The 22,626-nt window shown below is 44.1% G+C and overlaps 1 protein-coding gene across 2 annotated transcripts in view; it reads right to left on the bottom strand.

The window, feature by feature from the left end:
- LOC144831395 (methionine--tRNA ligase, cytoplasmic-like) overlaps positions 1-22,626 on the bottom strand; it is a 179,760-nt gene that overhangs the window by 67,117 nt on the left and 90,017 nt on the right. For both annotated transcript variants that reach the window (XM_078688991.1, XM_078688990.1), the window contains exon 12: positions 3,715-3,885. In XM_078688991.1, the coding sequence (XP_078545117.1) occupies positions 3,715-3,885 (171 nt within the window). The remainder of the gene's footprint in view (positions 1-3,714; positions 3,886-22,626) is intronic.

Below are 22,626 nucleotides of genomic sequence, written 5' to 3'. Positions count from 1 at the left end.
TATCTTTATTCACGGTACGTTGAGCCAGAGTAACCTGCTCCTCTTCTTTCATGTTGGATTCGGCTTCGGACAGGAAGATATAATGTTCTTCTTCCTTGGATCCTTGAGCGTGATGTTCTGTGTTGGAATCCTCACCGAGGATGTCCGGTGCAGAGCAGCTTTGAATGCGGCATCTCGTGACGTCGAACTCGACGGTCACGAAGCGTCTTCTTCAATCGAAACGTTTGGCACGCGTCGCAGTCTTTCTCGTCTTGTTCTGAGGGTAGGCAGAGGTTGCACACTTCGTGCAAGTCGGTGCGTGGAAATTTAGCACGCACCTGGGGCAGAGTTTGAAAGGAGTCAGTTCCATCGACTGCTAGTGCTGCCGGCAAGGGTAGGTCCTACGGCCCGCCACAAGTTTTCCGATCGAAGTTGTCTTGAGTTGAGATGAAACACGAAGAATGGGAAAGCACGATCGATAACAATACCGTCAATGGTAGTGGTTTGCGCATCAAAGGGGTCCAAGAAACAGTGCCGAACCGTAGCGCAGCAATACACATCTGAACCCGATGGCGAAAAAAACAATCTAACAATGGAGTAGATGCCAATGCGCACTATCACTGAAAGGAGATGTCACCTACCTCGTGACTGGAAAGACTTCTTCGAAAAAAAAACAAAGTGCAAACATTCGGCCCCAACACCAGATGGTGAGCTATGCACAGCATGTGATGTACAGCTCACATGCCTCGAAACAATGTCCTTCCTTGTTGCTACTTTCTACTCGAAATACATAGCTCAAACCATAATCCTTTAAGTAGAGTTTAAGACACTTTATTTACATTTCCAGACAGACACAGAGGTCCAATTACAGGCACTCCACTTACTGAAACCTAGTAGGCATTATTTTAATGTTTAAAGAACTGCTCCAGACCAAAAGCCTAAGGAAAATGCAAATCAGGACCGTGATGTTTAATCTACAGAACTACAGGTCACGAACAGATGATTACAGGGTAAGTAAAATTTTTCGCTTGTGGCATGTGTAGGTGTAGATACCCATGATGTGCATAGACTGTAAAGCAGTTCACTAAGAAGCGGTGGCTCGTCTGAGGATGTTGCAAAGAGCTGGGAAATTGTGTGATGAACAGTCTGACCAACGTTAGCTTGTTGGCAAGCTACCACACCACACAGTAATGTTTTGAAAATATGTCAGGAGTGGACCACGTAGATGCCTTGCAGGTGTCAGCCATTTGATTTTTACCCCAAAAAAACCATAGAGGATCTACTCCCCTGCAGCTACAGGCACCAAAGATGCAAGATGCGATCCACGAGTTGTCACTCCCCACCCAGCCCAATGCAGCAGTCCCCAGGAAGAGGACTTTGTGCTCCGTAAAGACAAATTTGCCTTCTCCACCACTGAGTGAGAGGCCACCAAGAACAACTGGAGCCACAGAGGACCAATACCCCTTGCAGCAGCCAGGGCTTGTTGTGCCCAGACTGGAAACCAACACCCAGGAAGACCGACCTGCACGTCGAGGGACTTCAGGGACAGTGAGACCCACATCAAGAGTGGCCCTGCTGCTCTGTTTGCCTTTCTGCAGCAGAAACAAGAACCAAGAGTGAGTCTGTGACCGCTGCCACCCCACGTCTCAAAGCACCTATGCAACCACGCTCACCAGCCTGAGTCCAAGGGAGGTGAAGATGGACAAGAGCTAAGCCCATCCTTGGATTTGCCCAGACAGGACATCCAGTCGCTATCCTAAGCCTCTTTCTGCAGGACCCCGCCAGACCGGATTTGACGCCAAAACACAACACTGCAAATGAGCCCAAAGAGAAGTGGAGCACGGGTGTCCTGTGTGCCCAAGGATCTCAAGGGTCGAGCTCCCCCGGACTAGACTCCAGTCCCTGCCTGCAGCCTCCTTGTGACTGGACCTTTCTCCCAATGAAGTGAATGGGACACACAATGCCGTGACACACCTCTGCACCCGGACGCCCCAAGAGTCTCCCGAGGTGACCTTCTGGTGTTGCCTTGGACCTTGCCCCATACTCCCCTTAAGTGCTGAAGAACAGTTTAGTAAGTCGCTGCTAAGTGCCCGAATGCAATACAATTTTCCTTCATAGGATAACATTACACATCGAGAAATGACACTGTTCATTTATGAAAATTGTAAAAATTCAACTCGAAAAGTTAAACTTACCCAATGATCTTGGTATCTAAATTTATATAAAAGTACAGGTTATTTTTATAAATTAGTGTCAGATTTCTTTATTGAGTGTGTGTCTCATTTACTGCCTGTGTGTGTAATAAATGTTTAGCACTACCCTCTGATGTGCCTAACTGCTCACCCACACTAGTATAAAAGAGAGAATTTGGGGTGGGGCAGGCTGTCTAAACTAGTCATCTAGAGCACTAGTAGGTCTCTGGGTGCATGTATTAATAAATTCATCACTGGAATCAGTGTGGGCTTAATAATACAAGATGTTTGATACCAAGCATCTCTAGTTTTAGTGAAGCCACCGTGTAGCTGGGGAACTCGTAAAAACCAGTGCCAAGCACATGTACTCAAAATGGCTTCTCCGTTCACTATCTAAGATTTCATTTAGGCATCACAGGGGCATAACTGCTTGTGTAGATATGTCCACACATGGAGTATAGTACACCCTGTTTTAGGGCTAGAAGGCCTGCTGTAGGGGTGACTTACCTATACTGCATGCAGTGTGTGCAGGCATGGCAAACAGGGGTGTGCCATATCGTGTCTTCACTATTCTCTGCACGAGGGAACGCAGTATGCAATGGCAGTATGCATGTTGGTGCTGAGAGGTCACGAATAGTGGCACAATATAGCTACAGCCTCTAGGGACCTTCTTTAGCCTCCTTGCCCTAACAAGGGGCACCATACTGGTGGTGCTTTAGATATTGCCAATTGGGGGAACAATTGTACCATTTAGGGAAAGGGATCTGGCACGGAGGACCTAGATAGCAGGGACCCAGTGTACTTTCTGTCAAAATTGCATCAGATACCAGGCAAAAACAAGGGGGCGGGTGACCATGTCAAATAGGGGCACTTTCCTACAGTAGGCTGCGCAGGACTCCTCGAGATTGTCAGTAGACAGGCAGAGACTGCAGACAGTATGGAAATCTGTCATCAGGTACTTAAGAGTGGCACTTAGGACAAATACGAAATTGAGTTCTTTCCATAACTAGTACATTCTCGTACCTGGAGGATGGTGTTGAAGGCAGAAGGGTGCATGGCACCCGAGACGATTCATCGAAAAGTTCAAACCGGGTATGCGATAGATGGGACTGGACGCACAATTGTAAATTCTTACTGTAAGGAACGGATCGAAGCAAGCTCGGCGAGAGCACCACATGGCGTTGAACTGAAGCTCAAAGGGACATGTCTGAACCCAACAGGGGAAAAAACAATCTAACAATGGAGTCGATGCCCTTGCACATTACCAGTATTAAGTGGGGTCACTATACCTCGCAACTTGAAAAGACTTCTTAAAAGAAAAATAACATGCACACTTCTGAGCGGAACACTAGATAGCAGGATTATGCACAACATGTTTATTTACAGTCACACATGCCACAAATTGATTTATGTATGTGTTGTTTCTTCAAAAGAAATATATAACTGTTGGATTTAGTTCAATAGCATAGAATTCTAACCTTAAGGATGTCAGGAATGCTGACATCCATCAGCCTTGAGAACCGAGGGGTAAAGGTTAACTCACCTTATCTGTGTAGCCTTCAAGAGGCACAGGAGTCCCCCACTTTAGGTCTCGAGTGATACACCTTGGTTTCAGCCCATCACGGATCCAGGAGCGTGTGATGAAGCGGGCATTCGATGTCCAGTCTCCTACTGCTAATGACTGATCCAGCCACCTCTCCAGGCGCTCCTCCAGCTTGTTTTGGAGATAATAAACAAACGGGAATGAAGATAAAGAACATTAAAAACGCAATACTTCCCAACTGCTCATATCATGGCAGTAGAAATTGCAGCTGGCTAGCTCAAGTCTTGCCAATCGAAATTCTACCACCTGTCCCTTGCAACTGAAACAGATTAACATTGTGCTGCGGCGAGGCATGTCTTGTGTTTGACAATTGAAACCATGTCACACAATTATAGGAGCCAGTCTGTTTACAACATACAAGGACGTCGGCTATTTATTGGGCAGTGCTGACATTTCCAATACTGCCGAGTATGTGCGTTTTTCCCACAAATTACAAACTAGAAGAGCAAGAGATTTGACTGAAGTGAATTTGTGCACAATAACCCTGGTATTTTTCATTAATTCCTAGCCCTTTCAAAAAAATGAGATGATGAGGAATGGTTACATTTTTTCTGAGTAGTGTCCAGTCAGAAGAAAAATTGTGCACTGTACAATGTTTGTTTAGTAATTGGTTCTTATGTAGTGCCATGCAAGCTTTTATCCAGCCTATTGGCACATGTTGGTGTCTAGGCATAGCAATGTGAGATCTGCCGGTTGACAATTTCTCTATAAGGAAGGAAGTTATGTATTTTCAGGTAGAGTTGTCCACTTATGTTCCTGGCCATCTTGGTTACAAGATTCGTCTGCTGATGGAGATTGAGGAGAGTTTGTGAGCCTATATCCATGTGAGAGGAACCTGGTACTTTGTGCTCTGAAATTATTAATTTCCAAAGAGGGAGTGACTATTAGAAAGGCTGCCTTGGCTAACAGTTGCTCATTGACTGTTCTCATATACGTGGTAGCTGGAAGGTGGATTGGCTCTTATGGCTACCATATTATTTAAATGAAATAGATATGCTGCATGATCAAAGATCATGTCTTGCCTCATGGAGGATCCTAGTGCTGGTGTCAAAATATCTTTGTGCCTGACGACTTGGTTAACATGACTGGTTTCCACAGAGGAGGCCAAGTACAGGTACACGGCTTCACTAGCAGTTCTGTGTATAATATGCTCGGTATGGACTAGGTCTTGAAACCCTTCTCTAACACCTATGTTTGATTGAATAGACGTGTTCCATAGTCATGGGTTACCTAGTTACGGTGATAGAGCAAGATTTCGCATCGCGACTTGCTCGAGTCAAGAACCTCGAAAATTTGTTATAATCCCGTAAATCCAATTGTTCGTTTTACTAAATTTATGTATTTTGAATGTGCGTGTGTATCATAGGGATGCTTGCCCATGTGTTTCACTAATACGAATAACCCGTGTCTTTAAAAATGGATGCTGCTTGAATTCTGATTCTGCGCATGCGTTAGGCATAATCACGTGACATGACGCAGTCACATTTGGAGGGAAAGGGTGCGCATGCGTAACAGCCATAAAATGGCCGCGCTTTCTAATAGCGAGGTGAAGCTTGCACCGTCGCTTTTGTGAATTTGTCTGTTGCACTAATAAATAATTGCATAGTTTATTTTATAATGACAATTCATAAGTACACACTCATGTTATGTAGTTTATTCATTTATTTCTATGTTTTAATTTGTTTTCGCTTACTTTTCATGTACCATGGTAAACGGGGGGTCCAACTGGGTCGAGAGCCATCTTGAGGGTCCTTTCTGCGCATGACCGCGCAGCCCAGGCAGCCGTAGCCTTGAGCGGTGGAACTCAGCCAGCTGGCAGTCACAGACAAGATGCTCCTGAGAACGCCACCTCTGACCCAGGAGGATAGAGAAATCATGTTCCTGACTTGATACAATGACATTATTTCTATTGTATTCTGCATATTCTCTCATGGGAACCCCAATCTTGCTAGGCGGTACCTTAGAATGCAAAATAGGACTTGAATAAGTCTGTTCTGATTGGTGTGTTAAACCATCCTACCTTAGGACCAATCGAAATTGGGGATTCTGACACTTTGCAACATTTGGGGGGTGGTACACTGACCCAAAAGAGTATATCTAGCCTAGGTTTAGCTAGAGAAATTGTCCGACTTGTCCGAATAGCTGACCTGTCACTGACCCAACGCACTCAATAGGTGACTGAATATACAGAGCGCTGCGGAGAACTCTGTCCGAATTTGACCATAGACTAATGTTTTACTAAACCTTAAGTGCTGGCGGAGCACTTTGCTGGGGAGTTCGCTAACCCAATCGGGGTTCTGACTGATAGCTGCAGAGAGGGTGGAGCGCAGGCGTTGCTTCCAAACTGCGGGTGCTGGTCGTATCCTGGTGGTCCTGTCCTGATCCTAATCTGGGTTTCCTGTCCTGTCATGAGGTGTCCATACTGCACCTGCTGTCCCATTGATGACTGCTATTCCTTGGGGTATTTCCTTTCCTTAACTGACCCGTGGCCAGGGTTGGTTTTCACACCAGTCTAGGTAAATATCTTGCCGAAAACTCTAAACTGCACCTTTCTATTTTTCCGTCTTTGCTTCAATAAAGACATACCTTTGCATATGATAATTTTCCATGTTTTTCCGCAACCATTGCATATCATAAAGTTATTTGCATTTACTTTCATAGCGTGTTCCTATGTTACCCTACCTTTTAGAAATCATTTTCTACATTACAGTTTGCAATTTCCTGATGTGGTCTATAATTTTCTCTTACATTTAACTGAAGTACTTTACTAGAGTTATATCGTGTTTCACATTACACCCTTACTATAATTGTTAGGATTCCTAATTTCCCATTCATATTCATGAAAACTGTTTCCATAGTAAAAATTCAGATTATTGACTGGGTTTTTACTGTAAACATTATGATTTTCCAAAACTGAATTTTAGATAAAGAATCTTAAAACTTCCCAGTTGTCCGTGGTCATTTGATGAAAACATTGAAATCATTTTTATGTTGGGTTTTGTATTTTGCTGCCTTTCCTTTTACAGCTAGCTCCCTGACCCATCGTGGTCATAGGTACCCGTATCGGTGGATGGTAAGTCGGGTACACTAGAAATAGCAGGAAGGGACTCACAATTATTGGTAGTAGATTGTATGGTCATCTGATCAATGTATATGGTGAAATGAAATATATGGGCCCGAAACCTAAGTGGTGAAAATATTGGTCGGGTGACCTGCGATCTCTATCAGTAATTTTCTGGTAGCATCGAGGATGGTTAGGGAATAGCTAAAGGTTAGGTAGGACTAGTTAAGATTAACTAAGTTGGATGCTGCTAATGAGAGTAGACAATTCGAGTGATTTGATCACTCACTTGAAGTGTTTGCTTTAAAAATTATGAAATGTTTTAAAATTGTTGTTCTTATTCTTATACTGTTATATGTATTTATCTATTCATTAGTAAAACGTCTTAAGTGTTGTCAGAAATCCCCGGGGAATTGAATAGCGAGTGGTGAATAGAATCCACTTGCTTTGAGGTCACTGGCTTTCAAGGAAAGTTGGTGCAGGTTAGGCAGAACTGGAAGCACTAACTAGGGTTTTTTTTTTTTCTCTGAATGTATGATTGAATAAATGTTAGTAACGAGGTTCATTTGCAAAATTCCTATTGTGGCATAACCTAGTGAGGGTCACACCGGAAGAGTAGCAGGTTCATCGGAGCTTGAGTGAAAGCAAAAGGGCTCGCTGGTGAAACTTTAGACTTGGATATATCCCGGAAAGGTGGATGAGTCTAGGGAAGTAGCAGGTGCCCCAATGCTAGTGTGAAGGGTAGGCGGAAGAGATCTACCCGTAGAGTGTGAAAAGTAAATGGAAGTAGTTTACTTGCAGTGAAACAAAACTCTTTCCTGTCTAGACACTTGAGCACAGTGGCGAATGTGTATTCGTTGTTAAATAACCGAACACTAGCACTTTAGAAAGAAAGAAAGTTTCCGTTACCTTGTGAAGGAGGGAGTCAGGCGCGAAGCTGCTCTGACGTCACTCTGTGCCGCGCTAGGATTGGTAGTCACAGCGGGTTAGTAGCGGAGCTGGAATTGTAAAGGAGGGGTGAGTGGCAAAGCGTGAGAACGGTCTCGCGAAAGGCCCTGCATCCATTGGTCGAAATTATTTAAAATTGTGCATTTCATTGGCCGTACAAAAATAATAGACGCACTTGGATTGGAAGTGGTTTTGTAAACAAAGTCACTCATAAAAATCGTATGTGGCATTCGTATAGACCGCATACCAGACCTGATCCACGGCATATGGGATTTGAGAAAGATCAGTGGAAAGGCGTTAAAAACGACATTATGTACGGAAATAAGAGAAAATTGTCTCTTGTAAATAAGGTGAAGAATTACTTCAAAAAGGACAAGCCGATTAAAACTAGAGAAGGTGTTGTCATACCGCCACCCAACACTCCTGCATCTTTCATGATGTTCGATAAAGGGTACAACACATGTGTATGGTTGGAGAACTGGGCGGAATACACGAAAGATGACGGAGTATTGGCTTTCCCGTTAGAGGGTACCTTTAACAGTAGGATTCTATTCAATCTAAGAACCCGGATGAATGATTTACATCCCAGACCTAGATTAACGCAGTACGAAGCACTAGAGGAATGGGAAATTGAGGCTTTTGAAAGGGATAAGCCCCGAATGGATAAAGGGTTAACTAAATTTTATCCAAAATTGAAGCAGGAAGCCCGAGCCAAAAAGATGAAACAATGGAGACAGAATATGATTGTAGAAGGACTGTTTCCCATGATGCCAGCATGTGGTCCTCCTGGGGGGGAGAAGAAAACAGAAAAGTGCAAACATTGGGTACCTATTGGAGAGTCGGATGATGAATTATTAGATGACCTGTTTATGAGAAGTCCGCCTCCTTATAATGAAAGAAATAGACCTTCCAGTGAGGGGGATAATTCCCGAAGACTTCATCTTCAGGATGAGGCCCGATCAGCCAGTGCAGGAGGGGGTTGCCCCATACCTCCTTATACCGAGAGCTTAGGTCCTGTAGATACAAGAGATATCTATCCAAGAATATCAGCTGGTGGGGATGCCAGATACTCCCGTGAAAGCGATTTTTCCCCGAGACCTCCCTACGAGTGTGAGGCGAGACCATCAGGTTCAGGAATGCCGTTTTTTCAGCCTTTATATGAAAGAGAACCAAGGTCCCTAGGTACAGGAAGTTTGTTCCCAAGACCTAATTATGGTGAAGGACCTAGTGAGACTCATCCCACTGCCCCGAGTTATGCTCCCACTCTGACCCCGCAGGTGTTACATGACAAATCCTTAGAGAGATTATTGGAAGAAAAGGAGCCAGAAATTCTAGCAAAGCAGAGAGCTGAGATAATTCAGAAAATTTCCCAGTTAAATACCAGTCCTGAGGCATTGACAATCCCATGGAGAAGTGTGGCTCACTGGTTAGAGGAGGCAGACCTGGAAGCAGAGGTCAGCCCGGGACCAGGGTTCAATTCCCGGCTCGGCGGGGTCTTGAGTCCTAAAATGTCCATGGACTCGACAATTCTCGCTCCGATACCTACTCGATTCACGGGTTCACACTCTGCAACTCTGGGCAATAGCTTGCTTAATCTCCGCAACGGCCCCTCGCGGCGGGATGCCTGGCTTTCACCTTGCGGATACCCTGCCGGGGTTATCTCACAGGGGAATACCAGGACGGGTTCCCTAAGCAAGCGCTTAGAAACCGCTTGGTGATTTGCGCTATATAAATTCCTGTACATTTACATTTACAGTAACAATCGGACCCGTGGTTCCATTGTATGGGGATCGGCATGAGAGTCCAAACCCTCCAGTCATTACCCCAGTCATAGCCCAGCCAAGACCAGAACCCTTAATAGTAGATGACCAGACAAGCGAGTGCGAGTCTGAGGCCTCGCTATTGGATCTGCCCAATAGAAATACAGGGAAAAGGATGCAGAAAAGACATAACCCTTTTAACACGAGGGAGATTCAGATGGAATCGACTTCGGGTACTAAGAGTGCCACGTTAGTGACTCCTGAAGAAATTGAAAGATGGAGTCAAGAATTAGAGAAACAAACTCCGCAGACGAAACCCTTAGATCTCTACAAACTGAGAGTAGAAATAGAAGAACTAATGGCAGGAAATGTGGGATTAGACAGATTAAATACCTACTCTGAAGAAGAACTGTTGTTTATTTGCAAAAGTCTTACCCGAAATGCCTGAGTACTTCATGAAAAATTGACAGATACTGCTGCTAGCATGGGAATAGATATTTCAAAATCGAAACCCTTGCAGAAACCATACAGAGCAGAATTTTCAGACAAAGATTTGGAAAACCTGAATATATCAGGGAAAAAGGCACGGGTCAAGGAACTATTGACAGTGTTACAGAAATGGGGAGACGTAGAAAGATGGAAAGCCAGATGGGCTAGGAAAAAAGATGAGGCCAGGTCTAAGCAGGTAACTCCCGAATTCGTTCTAAAGGAAGTTGACAAACCAGAACAGTTATGCCCTATGCGCGAAGTGCCAGGAGGAAAATATGTACATGTTCCATGGTCCAGACAGGATATTGTGTCCTTTACCAATGACTTCCCGAAATTACGAGAGAAGCCCGTCGATTGGTACCGGCAGGTAGAAAGATTTGTAAAGGTGCAAAAGTGCTTGTGGAAGGACCTGGATGGGTTCTTCGACATAGTGGTCCCTGTAGATCTGTGGACTGAGTGTAAAATCGCCATAGGTTGGCCTAGTGAGGAATACCCGAGGGACTCAGCAACAGGAGAACCCTCTAAGGAAGTGATGAAAAAATATGATCAGTTAATTCAGCATCTGAAGCTAAAAGTGCCCGCAAAGGAAACTGATTGGACCAAGATAGATAGAACCACGCAGGAAAGGGACGAGACTGTGCATTGCTTTTATGAAAGGCTGTTGCAGGTGTTCAAAACGTACAGTGGTATAGATAACATCGAAATGAAGGACATGACGCATTTCATTTACAGGTTTGTAAACGGTTTAAGACCAGAAATTTGTCAGTGGATAAAAGATAACAAAATCTGTTGGCAGTCCAAGAAAATGGACGAGGTCCTACGGTACGCAAAGTACTGTGAGGACGAAATGGCAGAGAAGAAAAAGGCCCTGAAGGAGAAAGTGATGTGGGCTCAAGTAAAGCTTGCAGAACAGCAGGAAAAACAATTGAATAAGTTAAACAAAACTACTCAGAACCAAGGCCCTGGGGGTGGGGGTGGAGGAAAGCCCAGAGCAAAAATGAGCAGAGAGGAAGCCAAAAAGAAATTTCCCTGCCACCAGTGCGGGGAAATTGGACATTGGAGAGACGAGTGTCTGCATTTACAGTCCGATAATACCCCAACCCCTGATTTAACTCCACAGACGCAGAATGGAAAGCCAAGAAAGACCCAGCAGCAGGTAAAAACGATTCAAATACCCCGAGCGCCAAAGCCAACTTTTAAGGGAAAATCACCGCAGGGAGATGATATAGAGATCTGGGGGGGCACTGAGAACAGAAATGCAGCAATATTTATTGAATGACACTTTTTTCTGTGACGACGAGTACTGACGGGGCCTGAGAGGGGAGGACAAGGAGTGTGTACTTGGCGCCTCCTTGCCGGTAGACCAGTCCGGGCCATACATTGAAGGAAAGGTTGATGGAAATGATGTCACCTTTCTATTGGACACTGGTGCTACCCGTTCTACTGTGAGAACAGCAGATGTTCCAAACCTACCCCTCTCGGGAGAAGCAATCCAAGTAGTGGGTGTATCTAATCAATTGATTAGTACCCCCGTTACCGAGCCCATGGAGATATCAATAGGAAACTTCAAAGAAATGCACAGATTTGTCGTCTGTGATACCAGTCCAGTGAACTTACTGGGACGTGATTTGCTGTGCAAAATGAACTGCACTATCTTTTGCACACCAAAGGGCGTTGAGATTCAAACCCCAGACGAAGATGGTATTTACAAGCTAATGTTAGTCAGACCGGACTCAGAAATTAAGCGAATGACTATACAAGACTTACCTGAAGAACTCCAACAGACAGTAAAGCCAGAAGTATGGGACTTTACAGGAAAGGATGTAGGATTAATGGCCAATGTAGACCCAATACAAATAGCCATAAAAGAAAACGCAGCCTACCCCAATACTAAGCCTTACAGAATGAGTGCCGAAGTGAGAGCAGGAGTTGCCATTGAAATACAGAAATTGCTAGAAGCAAACATCATACAAGAAGTGATGAGTAGCCCGTGTAATTCCCCAATAATTGGAATCAAGAAACCTAGTGGCAAGTACAGAGTAGTGCAGGACCTGAGAAAGGTAAACAAAATTGTGGTTCCTTGCTGTCCTATTGTCCCAAACCCAGCTGTGATTCTGTATCAGATTCCCTGGGATGCTGAATGGTTCACTGTGATTGACCTATGTCATGCATTCTTTTCGATCCCATTGCACCCAGATAGCAAATTTCTTTTCTCATTTGCTTTCAACAGTCACGTGTACGTTTGGAACAGGGTCCCCCAGGGGTACACAGAGAGCCCCTCTATCTTTAATCAGATCTTGAAACAATGCCTGGAAACTTTAGTCTTACCTAGAAAATCTGTTTTGGTGCAATACATTGATGACCTATTGGTGGCATCCAAAAGTCATAGGGATTGCGTGATTGACACCATTCCCCTATTGAATCACCTAAGTGAAAAGGGACATAAAGTGGCCCCTGAAAAATTGCAGTTCTGTTCAAAATCAGTGAAATATCTGGGGCACCAGATAGAAAAAGGAATAAGAAAAGTCACCTCAGAGAGAGTCAGAATAATTCAAAAGATGCAGTTACCCCGTACTCAGAAAGAAGTCAGAATGTTCCTTGGAGTTGTAGGTTACTGCAGGCAATGGATTGTGGGATTCGCAGTCCATGCCAAGCCTTTAATAAAAATGACAAAGAAAGGAGCACCGGACCATGTGGAATGGGATGATGAAAGCTTAATAGCATTTACTAAATTACGGGATTGTCTGTGTACAGCCCCTGCTTTGGGAATGCCAGATTATTCCAAGGAGTTTGCTTTATTCTGTGACACACGAGACAATTGTGCATTGTCGGTCCTAACTCAGGAACATGGCTTGACTAGACGGCCCGTGGCATATTTCTCTGCCACGTTGGATCCAGTGGCTGCTGGATTACCTGGATGTTTGAAAGCAGTGGCTGCAACATGCACAAGTTTAGAACAGAGTGAATCTATTGTCATGGGACATCCTGTAACTGTGTATGTTCCACACGCAGTTGTGATTTTACTAACCAGAACCAAGACTCAGTATCTCACCCCTAGTCGGCTGACTAAATACGAGAGGATTCTCGTGGGTGCTGCAAATGTGGCCATCACTCGGTGTAATATACTGAACCCCGCCACTCTACTCCCTGACTCAATGGTTTTAGAAGACCAGGGAGAGAACGAGCATGACTGCATTGACCTGACAGAATTCAGTACTAAACCCCGCCCAGACATTAAAGAAACACCCTTGCCTGTACATGATGAAGAATGGTTTGTGGATGGTTCATGCATGAGACACGAACTTGTAGGCCTAAGTGCTGCCTACGCTGTGGTTGCGTTAGACAAAGTTAAAGAAGCATCCTGTTTATTTGGAGTAAAGTCTGCACAAGTAGCCGAACTAATTGCCTTGATAAGAGCTTGCAAATTGGGAAAAGACAAAAGGATAACAGTGTATACTGAAAGCCAGTACTGTTATGGGGTTGTGCATGACTTTGGCCAATTATGGCTACAGAGAGAATTCCTGACTTCATCAGGTACTCCCATTCGAAATGGAAAAGTTATCCAAGACCTTCTAGAGGCAATCCAATTACCAAAAGAATTGGCAGTGGTCAAATGTGTTGCTCATAAAAAGGGCCTTGACTCTGTGTCATTGGGAAATGATTTTGCTGATCGGGTAGCAAAACAATGTGCTATGGATCGCATGTCAATGAATATCAGACTGGGTGGGACTGAAAACAGCTGCCAACTTATGGTGTTTGAAGAAGTGCCTACCTGGGATGAAGTGAGAGAATGGCAGCATGCTGTGCCCTGGGAAGAGAAAGAGAAGTGGAAGGGACTTGGTTGTCGACCAAGACGTGAAGATGGTGTCATTGTGGGCCCAGATGGTATGCCTGTGTTACCTAGGAACCTGCTTGCCCCTATGGCCAGACTGATACATGAAGGATCACACATTGGTAGGGATGCCATGGTACTGGTATTTCAGCAGACCTGGTATAACCCGAAGTTCAGGAAAGTAGCAGAATCCCTTTGCCAGAGGTGCATGACGTGTCAACAGTTCAACGCTGGCAAGAGAACAGTAGTTGAACTGGGAAAAATTGGGAAGTCAGGAGGTCCCTTTGTGAGAATACAAATTGACTTCATCACCATGCCTCGCTGCGAGGGAAAAAGATATGTCCTTGTCATTGTCTGCCTATTTTCAAAATGGGTGGAAGCTTACCCTGTCCCACAGAGTGATGCCTTAATAGTAGCCAAATTATTACTACGAGAATTGATACCTAGGTTCGGGGTGCCAGTCACTATTGAATCAGATAGAGGCGGACATTTCCAGAATGAGGTGATGGACCAACTCTGTAAAGCATTTGGAATTACACAAAAGTTGCACTGTGCACATCGTCCAGAGGCTTCTGGAGTGGTAGAGCAGATAAATGGCACTATTAAATCGAGGTTGGCCAAAATGTGTGACTCAACTGGAATGAATTGGATTACTGCCTTGCCTCTTGTTCTGATGGGACTCCGAAGTATTCCAGATCGGAGAACAGGCCTGAGCCCCCATGAAATTTTGATGGGACAAGCATGGGTACCAGGAAACAAACTGTTAAGCATTTCTGATGATTTGGTACTTGAGTACTGCAGGAAACTGGGTGACCAAGTGCGTTCTATCTCTCGCCAGATTGGGGAAGACGCCGTCGCCAACCCGACAACTCCAGTTCACAAATTGGTTCCAGGTGACTGGGTTAGAATAAAGAAGCACACTCGTTCGAGTTGCCTTGCACCGAGGTGTGGAGAAAAACGCCAAGTAATACTGGTGACCACGACAGCAGTGAAGTGTGCACGCATTCCCAGGTGGATCCATGCCAGCCATACTCAAAAGGTAATTCCAGACAAGGAGCCTGGAGCTGAAGGTTGTCCAGCTGAGGGGTCTGCGGATGTCGGTCCTGAAGTAGCTGATGACGAACAGCCGAGCACCAGTACAGCTGAGGGTCCTGCAGACGTTGGTCCGGAAGTAGCGGATGACGAGCAACCGAGCACCAGCCAAGATGATTGGATACCTATAATCGATTTCATTGAAGACCCAATCAGAACTAGAGAGCGAATCTACGAAGATAGAGAGTGGAATAGAGAGGTCGAGATAGGCACAGGCGAAGACCCTCAGATTATTGAGATTCACATCAAATCCGAGGACGAAGAAGGAGGTCAGACAGGGACAGAACAAGTGATCGATACTCCTCCACTGACTCCTGAAATTGAAAAGGGACAGACTAGAAATAGTGTAATAGTTCGAGCAGAAGAAAATCAAGGGATCGAAGTGCTCAAACAGGATCAGGCAGAGCTAGAAAAACGTGTTCAGGACACAGAAACAGAGACATTTGAAAGCAAAAATCAAAATTCACCTGAACCAGGCCAGTTTAGTAACCAGGCAGAAGAAATAGATACAAGACCTGGGACTAGTAAGACAGGAAGGGAAGAGACAGAGGAAGTGCCACAAACGAATGAAAACAAAAGAGCATTAGAAGAAAGTCAACTGACAGTGCCAACCAAAAGACTCAAGAAAAAGAAAAATATCGAACCAAGATACATTAAGAGACTAAGATTGAGAATAAAAACAGTAGAAGAGAAACTTGCTGACAGAAGAAAAAGCATACGAATAGCAGAGCAAGCTGGAGAAAGCTCCAAAAGAAGGAGTGATCGAATAAAAAGACTGAATGAGAAATACAAGGATCCTGAATGGACATATCTGATTCTGGAAAATTTAGAGGATCTTGATATTACTGACGAAAGCGACGGGGAACCGATTACTGATTATTCTGCAGAGGAAGAGGACGAACCACCGTGAAATTGCTCAGCATAAAGGTATCTGGGCAAAACCACAAAGAGGGGTTGAAAAACTTCTTCTGAGCCAAAATGTCTGATTCAAGCGTGAGTGGTAGACCTAGCCGCAGTTGTTGCAAAACATGCTGCAAGGTATGTATATGTAGTATAGTTATAGTAATATTAGTTTGGATAGGACTAACAGTTTTCATTCCTTTTATGGTAAGCAAAAATACTAATATTGACCCTACTCAGACTACCGACCCTGAAGAACTGACAACACGAAGTGTAGAAAGACGTGAAAAAGCACTCAGACAGACAAAACGAGACTTAGAAGCATCAGATGAGGAAGGACTACATTACCACGGAGTTAGAAACCAGACACACTTAAATGTTTTCGCAAACTTGTTAGTGCATTATGTAGAAACTATGGAAATAGAAGATTGCTATGTCTGCATGAAGCTACCTACTTCTGTAGCTGAAGGCGTGACTTATCATCACCTACCTCTGACCTATAGAATTTCCTGTAGCATTTTAGCAAGCTTATTTTACAAAAGAGGACCGTTACAGTACTATTACTCTAATAATGACGTAATATTTTCCGAACTTCCTATACGTGGAAACTTGAATCCTGTACATACTAAAAGTGACGTTACACGGTACATGGGAGAATACTTTCTGACTATAGGTACCATAGATTTAAATGAAGCACACAGAGACAACTTGACCTGTTCATTACATGAACAAGAAAAAATATTTTTGAACATGGCAGAGAAGAGAAGAGAGAGTTTCCAAAGAAAGGCAAATGACAAAAGACAGAAAACCCCAAAATGGGCTGAGGACATGGAAAGCACCTCAAATGGCGGGGCAGGGCCTGCTTTGTTGCTGGATTTCGAAAAGAAAGGGAAACTCTGTCTTCATCGCGAGAAGACTAGTTATTATAATAACATTTTCATTGGTTCCAGTCAATGTGAACACAATTACAAAGTAATTGGAGGTTGGGGTTTCAAAAATGGGTCAGAACCTGTGTTTCCCGGAATTTATTATGTATGTGGAAACAAGGCTTATTTCAAATTGCCGGATCACTGGTATGGAAGCTGCTATTTTGGCATTGTTTTCCCGAAAATATACCACGTGAATGAAATTGCTGGAAGCAATGAAAACACTAATGGCTTAGTGCGTAGTAAAAGAGAAAGCGTAGGTGAAATAATGGGTAGTATTTTTAGTGCACCGATACCTGGAGTGGGAGTGGTTCTGAACACTCACAGAATTTGCAAATTATCCACAATAGTGGATGTGTTGTCTACGGACACAGCTCATGGATTTCTGCTGGTCAATACCGAACTGGTTGCGATCAGATCAATGGTTTTGCAGAACAGACTTGCTCTTGACACCTTATTAGCAAAAGAGGGCGGAGTCTGCCGGATGTTGAAGGCGCAACATTGTTGCACTTACATTCCGGACAAAAGTGTACAGCTTAAAAGATATGTGAAAAACATTACTAATTTGGAAAAGGAACTCAAAACACTCGAGGTTGACAGTGCCTGGAAGAGACTGGTTGATGGTCTCTCCAATGTAGGTCATTGGTTTGCTAGCTTAGGTAAAAGCTTATTGTTTAAGGTACTGATGCCAATTGGAGTGATAGGTCTTATCCTATTTCTCATATTCGTCTGTTGCAAATGTCGCAAACACACAAAGAAGTACCAAGTGAATGCGAGAGGAGTGAAACGGAGTGCGGATGAGCTTGAATTGGAAGAAATGAATAATCAGATTTATAAAAAGGTGAAAAATTCTCACCCTACCAAAAATGAGAAAGAGAAACTGTATCGCCTGTTGGAAGAGATAGAAATGTACAAGGTGTGAAAGAAAGTTGGCATCTGGTTCCATTGTTTTGTGATGATAGTAAATATCATCAAAGAGGGGATTGATAGAGCAAGATTTCGCATCGCGACTTGCTCGAGTCAAGAACCTCGAAAATTTGTTATAATCCCGTAAATCCAATTGTTCGTTTTACTAAATTTATGTATTTTGAATGTGCGTGTGCATCATAGGGATGCTTGCCTATGTGTTTCACTAATACGAATAACCCGTGTCTTTAAAAATGGATGCTGCTTGAATTCTGATTCTGCGCATGCGTTAGGCATAATCACGTGACATGACGCAGTCACATTTGGAGGGAAAGGGTGCGCATGCGTAACAGCCATAAAATGGCCGCGCTTTCTAATAGCGAGGTGAAGCTTGCACCGTCGCTTTTGTGAATTTGTCTGTTGCACTAATAAATAATTGCATAGTATATTTTATAATGACAATTCATAAGAACACACTCATGTTATGTAGTTTATTCATTTATTTCTATGTTTTAATTTGTTTTCGCTTACTTTTCATGTACCATGGTAAACGGGGGGTCCAACTGGGTCGAGAGCCATCTTGAGGGTCCTTTCTGCGCATGACCGCGCAGCCCAGGCAGCCGTAGCCTTGAGCGGTGGAACTCAGCCAGCTGGCAGTCACAGACAAGATGCTCCTGAGAACGCCACCTCTGACCCAGGAGGATAGAGAAATCATGTTCCTGACTTGATACAATGACATTATTTCTATTGTATTCTGCATATTCTCTCATGGGAACCCCAATCTTGCTAGGCGGTACCTTAGAATGCAAAATAGGACTTGAATAAGTCTGTTCTGATTGGTGTGTTAACCCATCCTACCTTAGGACCAATCGAAATTGGGGATTCTGACACTTTGCAACATTTGGGGGGTGGTACACTGACCCAAAAGAGTATATCTAGCCTAGGTTTAGCTAGAGAAATTGTCCGACTTGTCCGAATAGCTGACCTGTCACTGACCCAACGCACTCAATAGGTGACTGAATATACAGAGCGCTGCGGAGCACTCTGTCCGAATTTGACCATAGACTAAGGTTTTACTAAACCTTAAGTGCTGGCGGAGCACTTTGCTGGGGAGTTCGCTAACCCAATCGGGGTTCTGACTGATAGCTGCAGAGAGGGTGGAGCGCAGGCGTTGCTTCCGAACTGCGGGTGCTGGTCGTATCCTGGTGGTCCTGTCCTGATCCTAATCTGGGTTTCCTGTCCTGAGGTGTCCATACTGCACCTGCTGTCACATTGATGACTGCTATTCCTTGGGGTATTTCCTGTCCTTAACTGACCCGTGGCCAGGGTTGGTTTTCACACCAGTCTAGGTAAATATCTTGCCGAAAACTCTAAACTGCACCTTTCTATTTTTCCGTCTTTGCTTCAATAAAGACATACCTTTGCATATGATAATTTTCCATGTTTTTCCGCAACCATTGCATATCAAAGTTATTTGCATTTACTTTCATAGCGTGTTCCTATGTTACCCTACCTTTTAGAAATCATTTTCTACATTACAGTTTGCAATTTCCTGATGTGGTCTATAATTTTCTCTTACATTTAACTGAAGTACTTTACTAGAGTTATATCGTGTTTCACATTACACCCTTACTATAATTGTTAGGATTCCTAATTTCCCATTCATATTCATGAAAACTGTTTCCATAGTAAAAATTCCGATTATTGACTGGGTTTTTACTGTAAACATTATGATTTTCCAAAACTGAATTTTAGATAAAGAATCTTAAAACTTCCCAGTTGTCCGTGGTCATTTGATGAAAACATTGAAATCATTTTTATGTTGGGTTTTGTATTTTGTTGCCTTTCCTTTTACAGCTAGCTCCCTGACCCATCGTGGTCATAGGTACCCGTATCGGTGGATGGTAAGTCGGGTACACTAGAAATAGCAGGAAGGGACTCACAATTATTGGTAGTAGATTGTATGGTCATCTGATCAATGTATATGGTGAAATGAAATATATGGGCCCGAAACCTAAGTGGTGAAAATATTGGTCGGGTGACCTGCGATCTCTATCAACGGGTTACCTTGTGTCTCTGCAATGTAGTTTCATGGCTGCCATGTTTCTCAGGTCATGTGTGAAGTGCTGCTCCAGTTCATGTTTTATTTCTTCTTTGAGTTCTGCAATCTGTAGTCGCGGTTTAATAATGAAATAAATAAGACTAGAAGTCTCAAAATCCAAAGAGAATCAGGTCTGAAACAACTAGTCATCCATGGACCCGGGACATTTGGCAAGGCTGTGGATTTTGGTAGGTGCATGTGTGTGGAGAGAAAGTGTATTCCTAAGCTAATTTTCAGGTCTCCTACTGCAGGGTCAGCGCGCCTCTGCACCAAAGTCAGTCTGACCAAGTGTCACTGAAAGAAACGGGTGCTAAAAAACACAGCTGTGGAGTTTCATGACACCTAATTTAAATAAAGGTGTCTTCTTTTTCCCTTTAAAAGAAGGTGGTCATGTCTATTAGCAAGATAGGAATTGGAAATATTGTTATGGAGACTCTCGGTTCACATGCTGCATGTGTAAGGCGAGTCAGAGCTGTCCATTAGTAACATGACTTGTAACACATGAAACAAACTTCGTCATGATACTTCTTCAATCCTCCCTGACACATTGCGGTCCTTTGCGTCTCTGTTGGGGCTGGGTGTTAACTGGGATAAGTCTTGCTTATACCCCTTTCCTCCTGGTATGGAAGATCCGAATTGGAAGGTGGACGGGACGGTAGTGCAATGGCAACCGGTGGCGTTCAGATATTTAGGCATCTGCATCTACCATAACGATCAGGATCTTCTGGATGGTAACATTACTAGGGCAGTTACTGCACTCAAGTCTCAGATTGAGTTTTGGAAGAAGCTTAACCTTTCGGTTATAGGTAGAGTGGAGTTAATTAAAATGGTCATGTTGCCGCGTCACCTTTATTACTTCTCTAATCTACCACTTTACCTACTTGTGTCCTTTTTTCACTCCCTGAAGAGGACTGTGAGGGACTTAATTTGGACTAATTCAAGGTGCAGAGTGGTGTTGGCGAAGTTGTATCTGCCACGATCGAGGGGTGGGCTAGCTCCACCCCACTTAGAACATTATTTCTTGGCGTCTCAAATTCTGTGGGTGGCAAAATGGGTGGAGGGCTTGCATCTATCTGACTCGGCGGAGCGGGACCCCCGTACTCTCAGGGCAGGACCCTCTCCATATTTCACCCTTGGAACAAATCGCACAAACCTCTTACTTTACTAGTTCAGATTGCGCAGAAATGTTTTTGCAGGGCGCTGCGTCTTACTAAACACGTCACACCGTAGGTACCCGTGGTGTCCCTGTTGGGTATGTCAACAGTGCAGGGACGGGTTCAGGGCTCAGATCTTACAGACTGGATGGAGGTTGGTATTACTACTCTAGGGGATTTGTATGGAGAGGGCGCATTACGGCCGTTCCTCACTTTCGTGGATGAAGACGGGGTTCCCCTGGGCAAATTTCTGAATCATACCTCCGGGATGGCTGCGATGAGGCGCTGGTGTGGGGACATTGCACAGGAACACACCTCCTAATGCAATATGTGCAGGTCATGGGCACGAGACGCCACCTGGTGAAGTGGTTTGCAGAATCGATCAGGGAACATACTCTGGTGGACTTAAGGCCGTTGCGATATCGATGGGAGACAGATCGGGGAAGGCACTATTTGGAGAAGGAGTGGTCAGGGGATTGGTGCGTCCCAAACAGGTCCCCAGGAACGCTAGTTTCAGATTGATTCAACTCTACATTGTCCATAGGGCCGATCTCTCCCCGACAAAATCAATAGATATTTTCATAGGCAGGATCCGTGCTGCAGGTTGGCAGATGCCGACATATTGCATATGCTCCGGTCCTGCCCTGGTCTGCGTATATACTGGGAGGAAGTACCTGGGGCACTGGCTACTAGCACCGTCAGGGAGGTGCCGCGGACTTGGGACGTTTGCATTACCAGAGAGTTTTCAAGAAGCACAAAGCACAAAGCATAAAGCATAAAGCATAGACTAGGTTTCTGGATCTGGGCTTCATTGTGGCTAAACGCTTAATTACGCGCAGGTGGAAGGCTGAAGAGCCCCCACCGATGACGGCTTGGTTTCTATTCATGCTGAATTGGGTGAAGGCAGAGGCGGTTTCCTTACTACGTGAAGATACATTGGGACTGCGTAGATTCCCCATTTCCATTGCATGGAATGCAATGCTGTGTACACTGCAGGGACTGTCGAATCCGGACGACCCCATGGATGTTCCTACTCCGGACTAATAGTGTGTAATGCACCTGTAAGACCTATGATTTGAGCTGTGATGTGATTTGCAAACAGCGTCCTTTATACCCCACACTGTACTGTTATTCTTTTCATAAGTCAGGCCGTGCACCCCATGATAGTCGACAGGGTTCTGTCTCATAATGTTTGGGATTTGTGACTCTTTGCTTACCTTTATGTGGTTTCTGTTTCCCTTCCTATTCTCCCTTTCCGAGAGTGTTCCTATGTTCGATGTTTTTATAAGATTGTTTGATTATCTTAAATAGACTGATGTGACATGGCGGAGTGAAGCCATACGAGCCGCACATATGTACTTGAAATGTGATTGCATAGTTGAGTTATATCGTAGCACGACGAGATTAAACAGTATTTCTGATGGAGGGAGAAGGCTCTGTGTTTGCTGGGGTATGCCACCTATTACATATTACACCTAATGCTACTGCTGTAACCATGCCGCTGAGCTGCTGATTTGTAAGTTGGTCATGACTTCTTATCTACAGGAGCTGACTGATAAGTTCTATGATGGTATATTGTCTTTTTTCTTACTTTATGTACAAAACTTTAATAAACAGATAAAACAAACAAAAATAAAAAAAAGTTATACTTCTTCAATCCTCAAGGATTGGTAACACTTCCAA

The sequence above is a fragment of the Lissotriton helveticus genome, chromosome 1_1 (genome assembly GCF_964261635.1).
Source record: "Lissotriton helveticus chromosome 1_1, aLisHel1.1, whole genome shotgun sequence".
Classification (NCBI taxonomy): Eukaryota; Metazoa; Chordata; class Amphibia; order Caudata; family Salamandridae; genus Lissotriton; species Lissotriton helveticus.
This window is presented reverse-complemented; position numbering and strand designations above follow the sequence as displayed.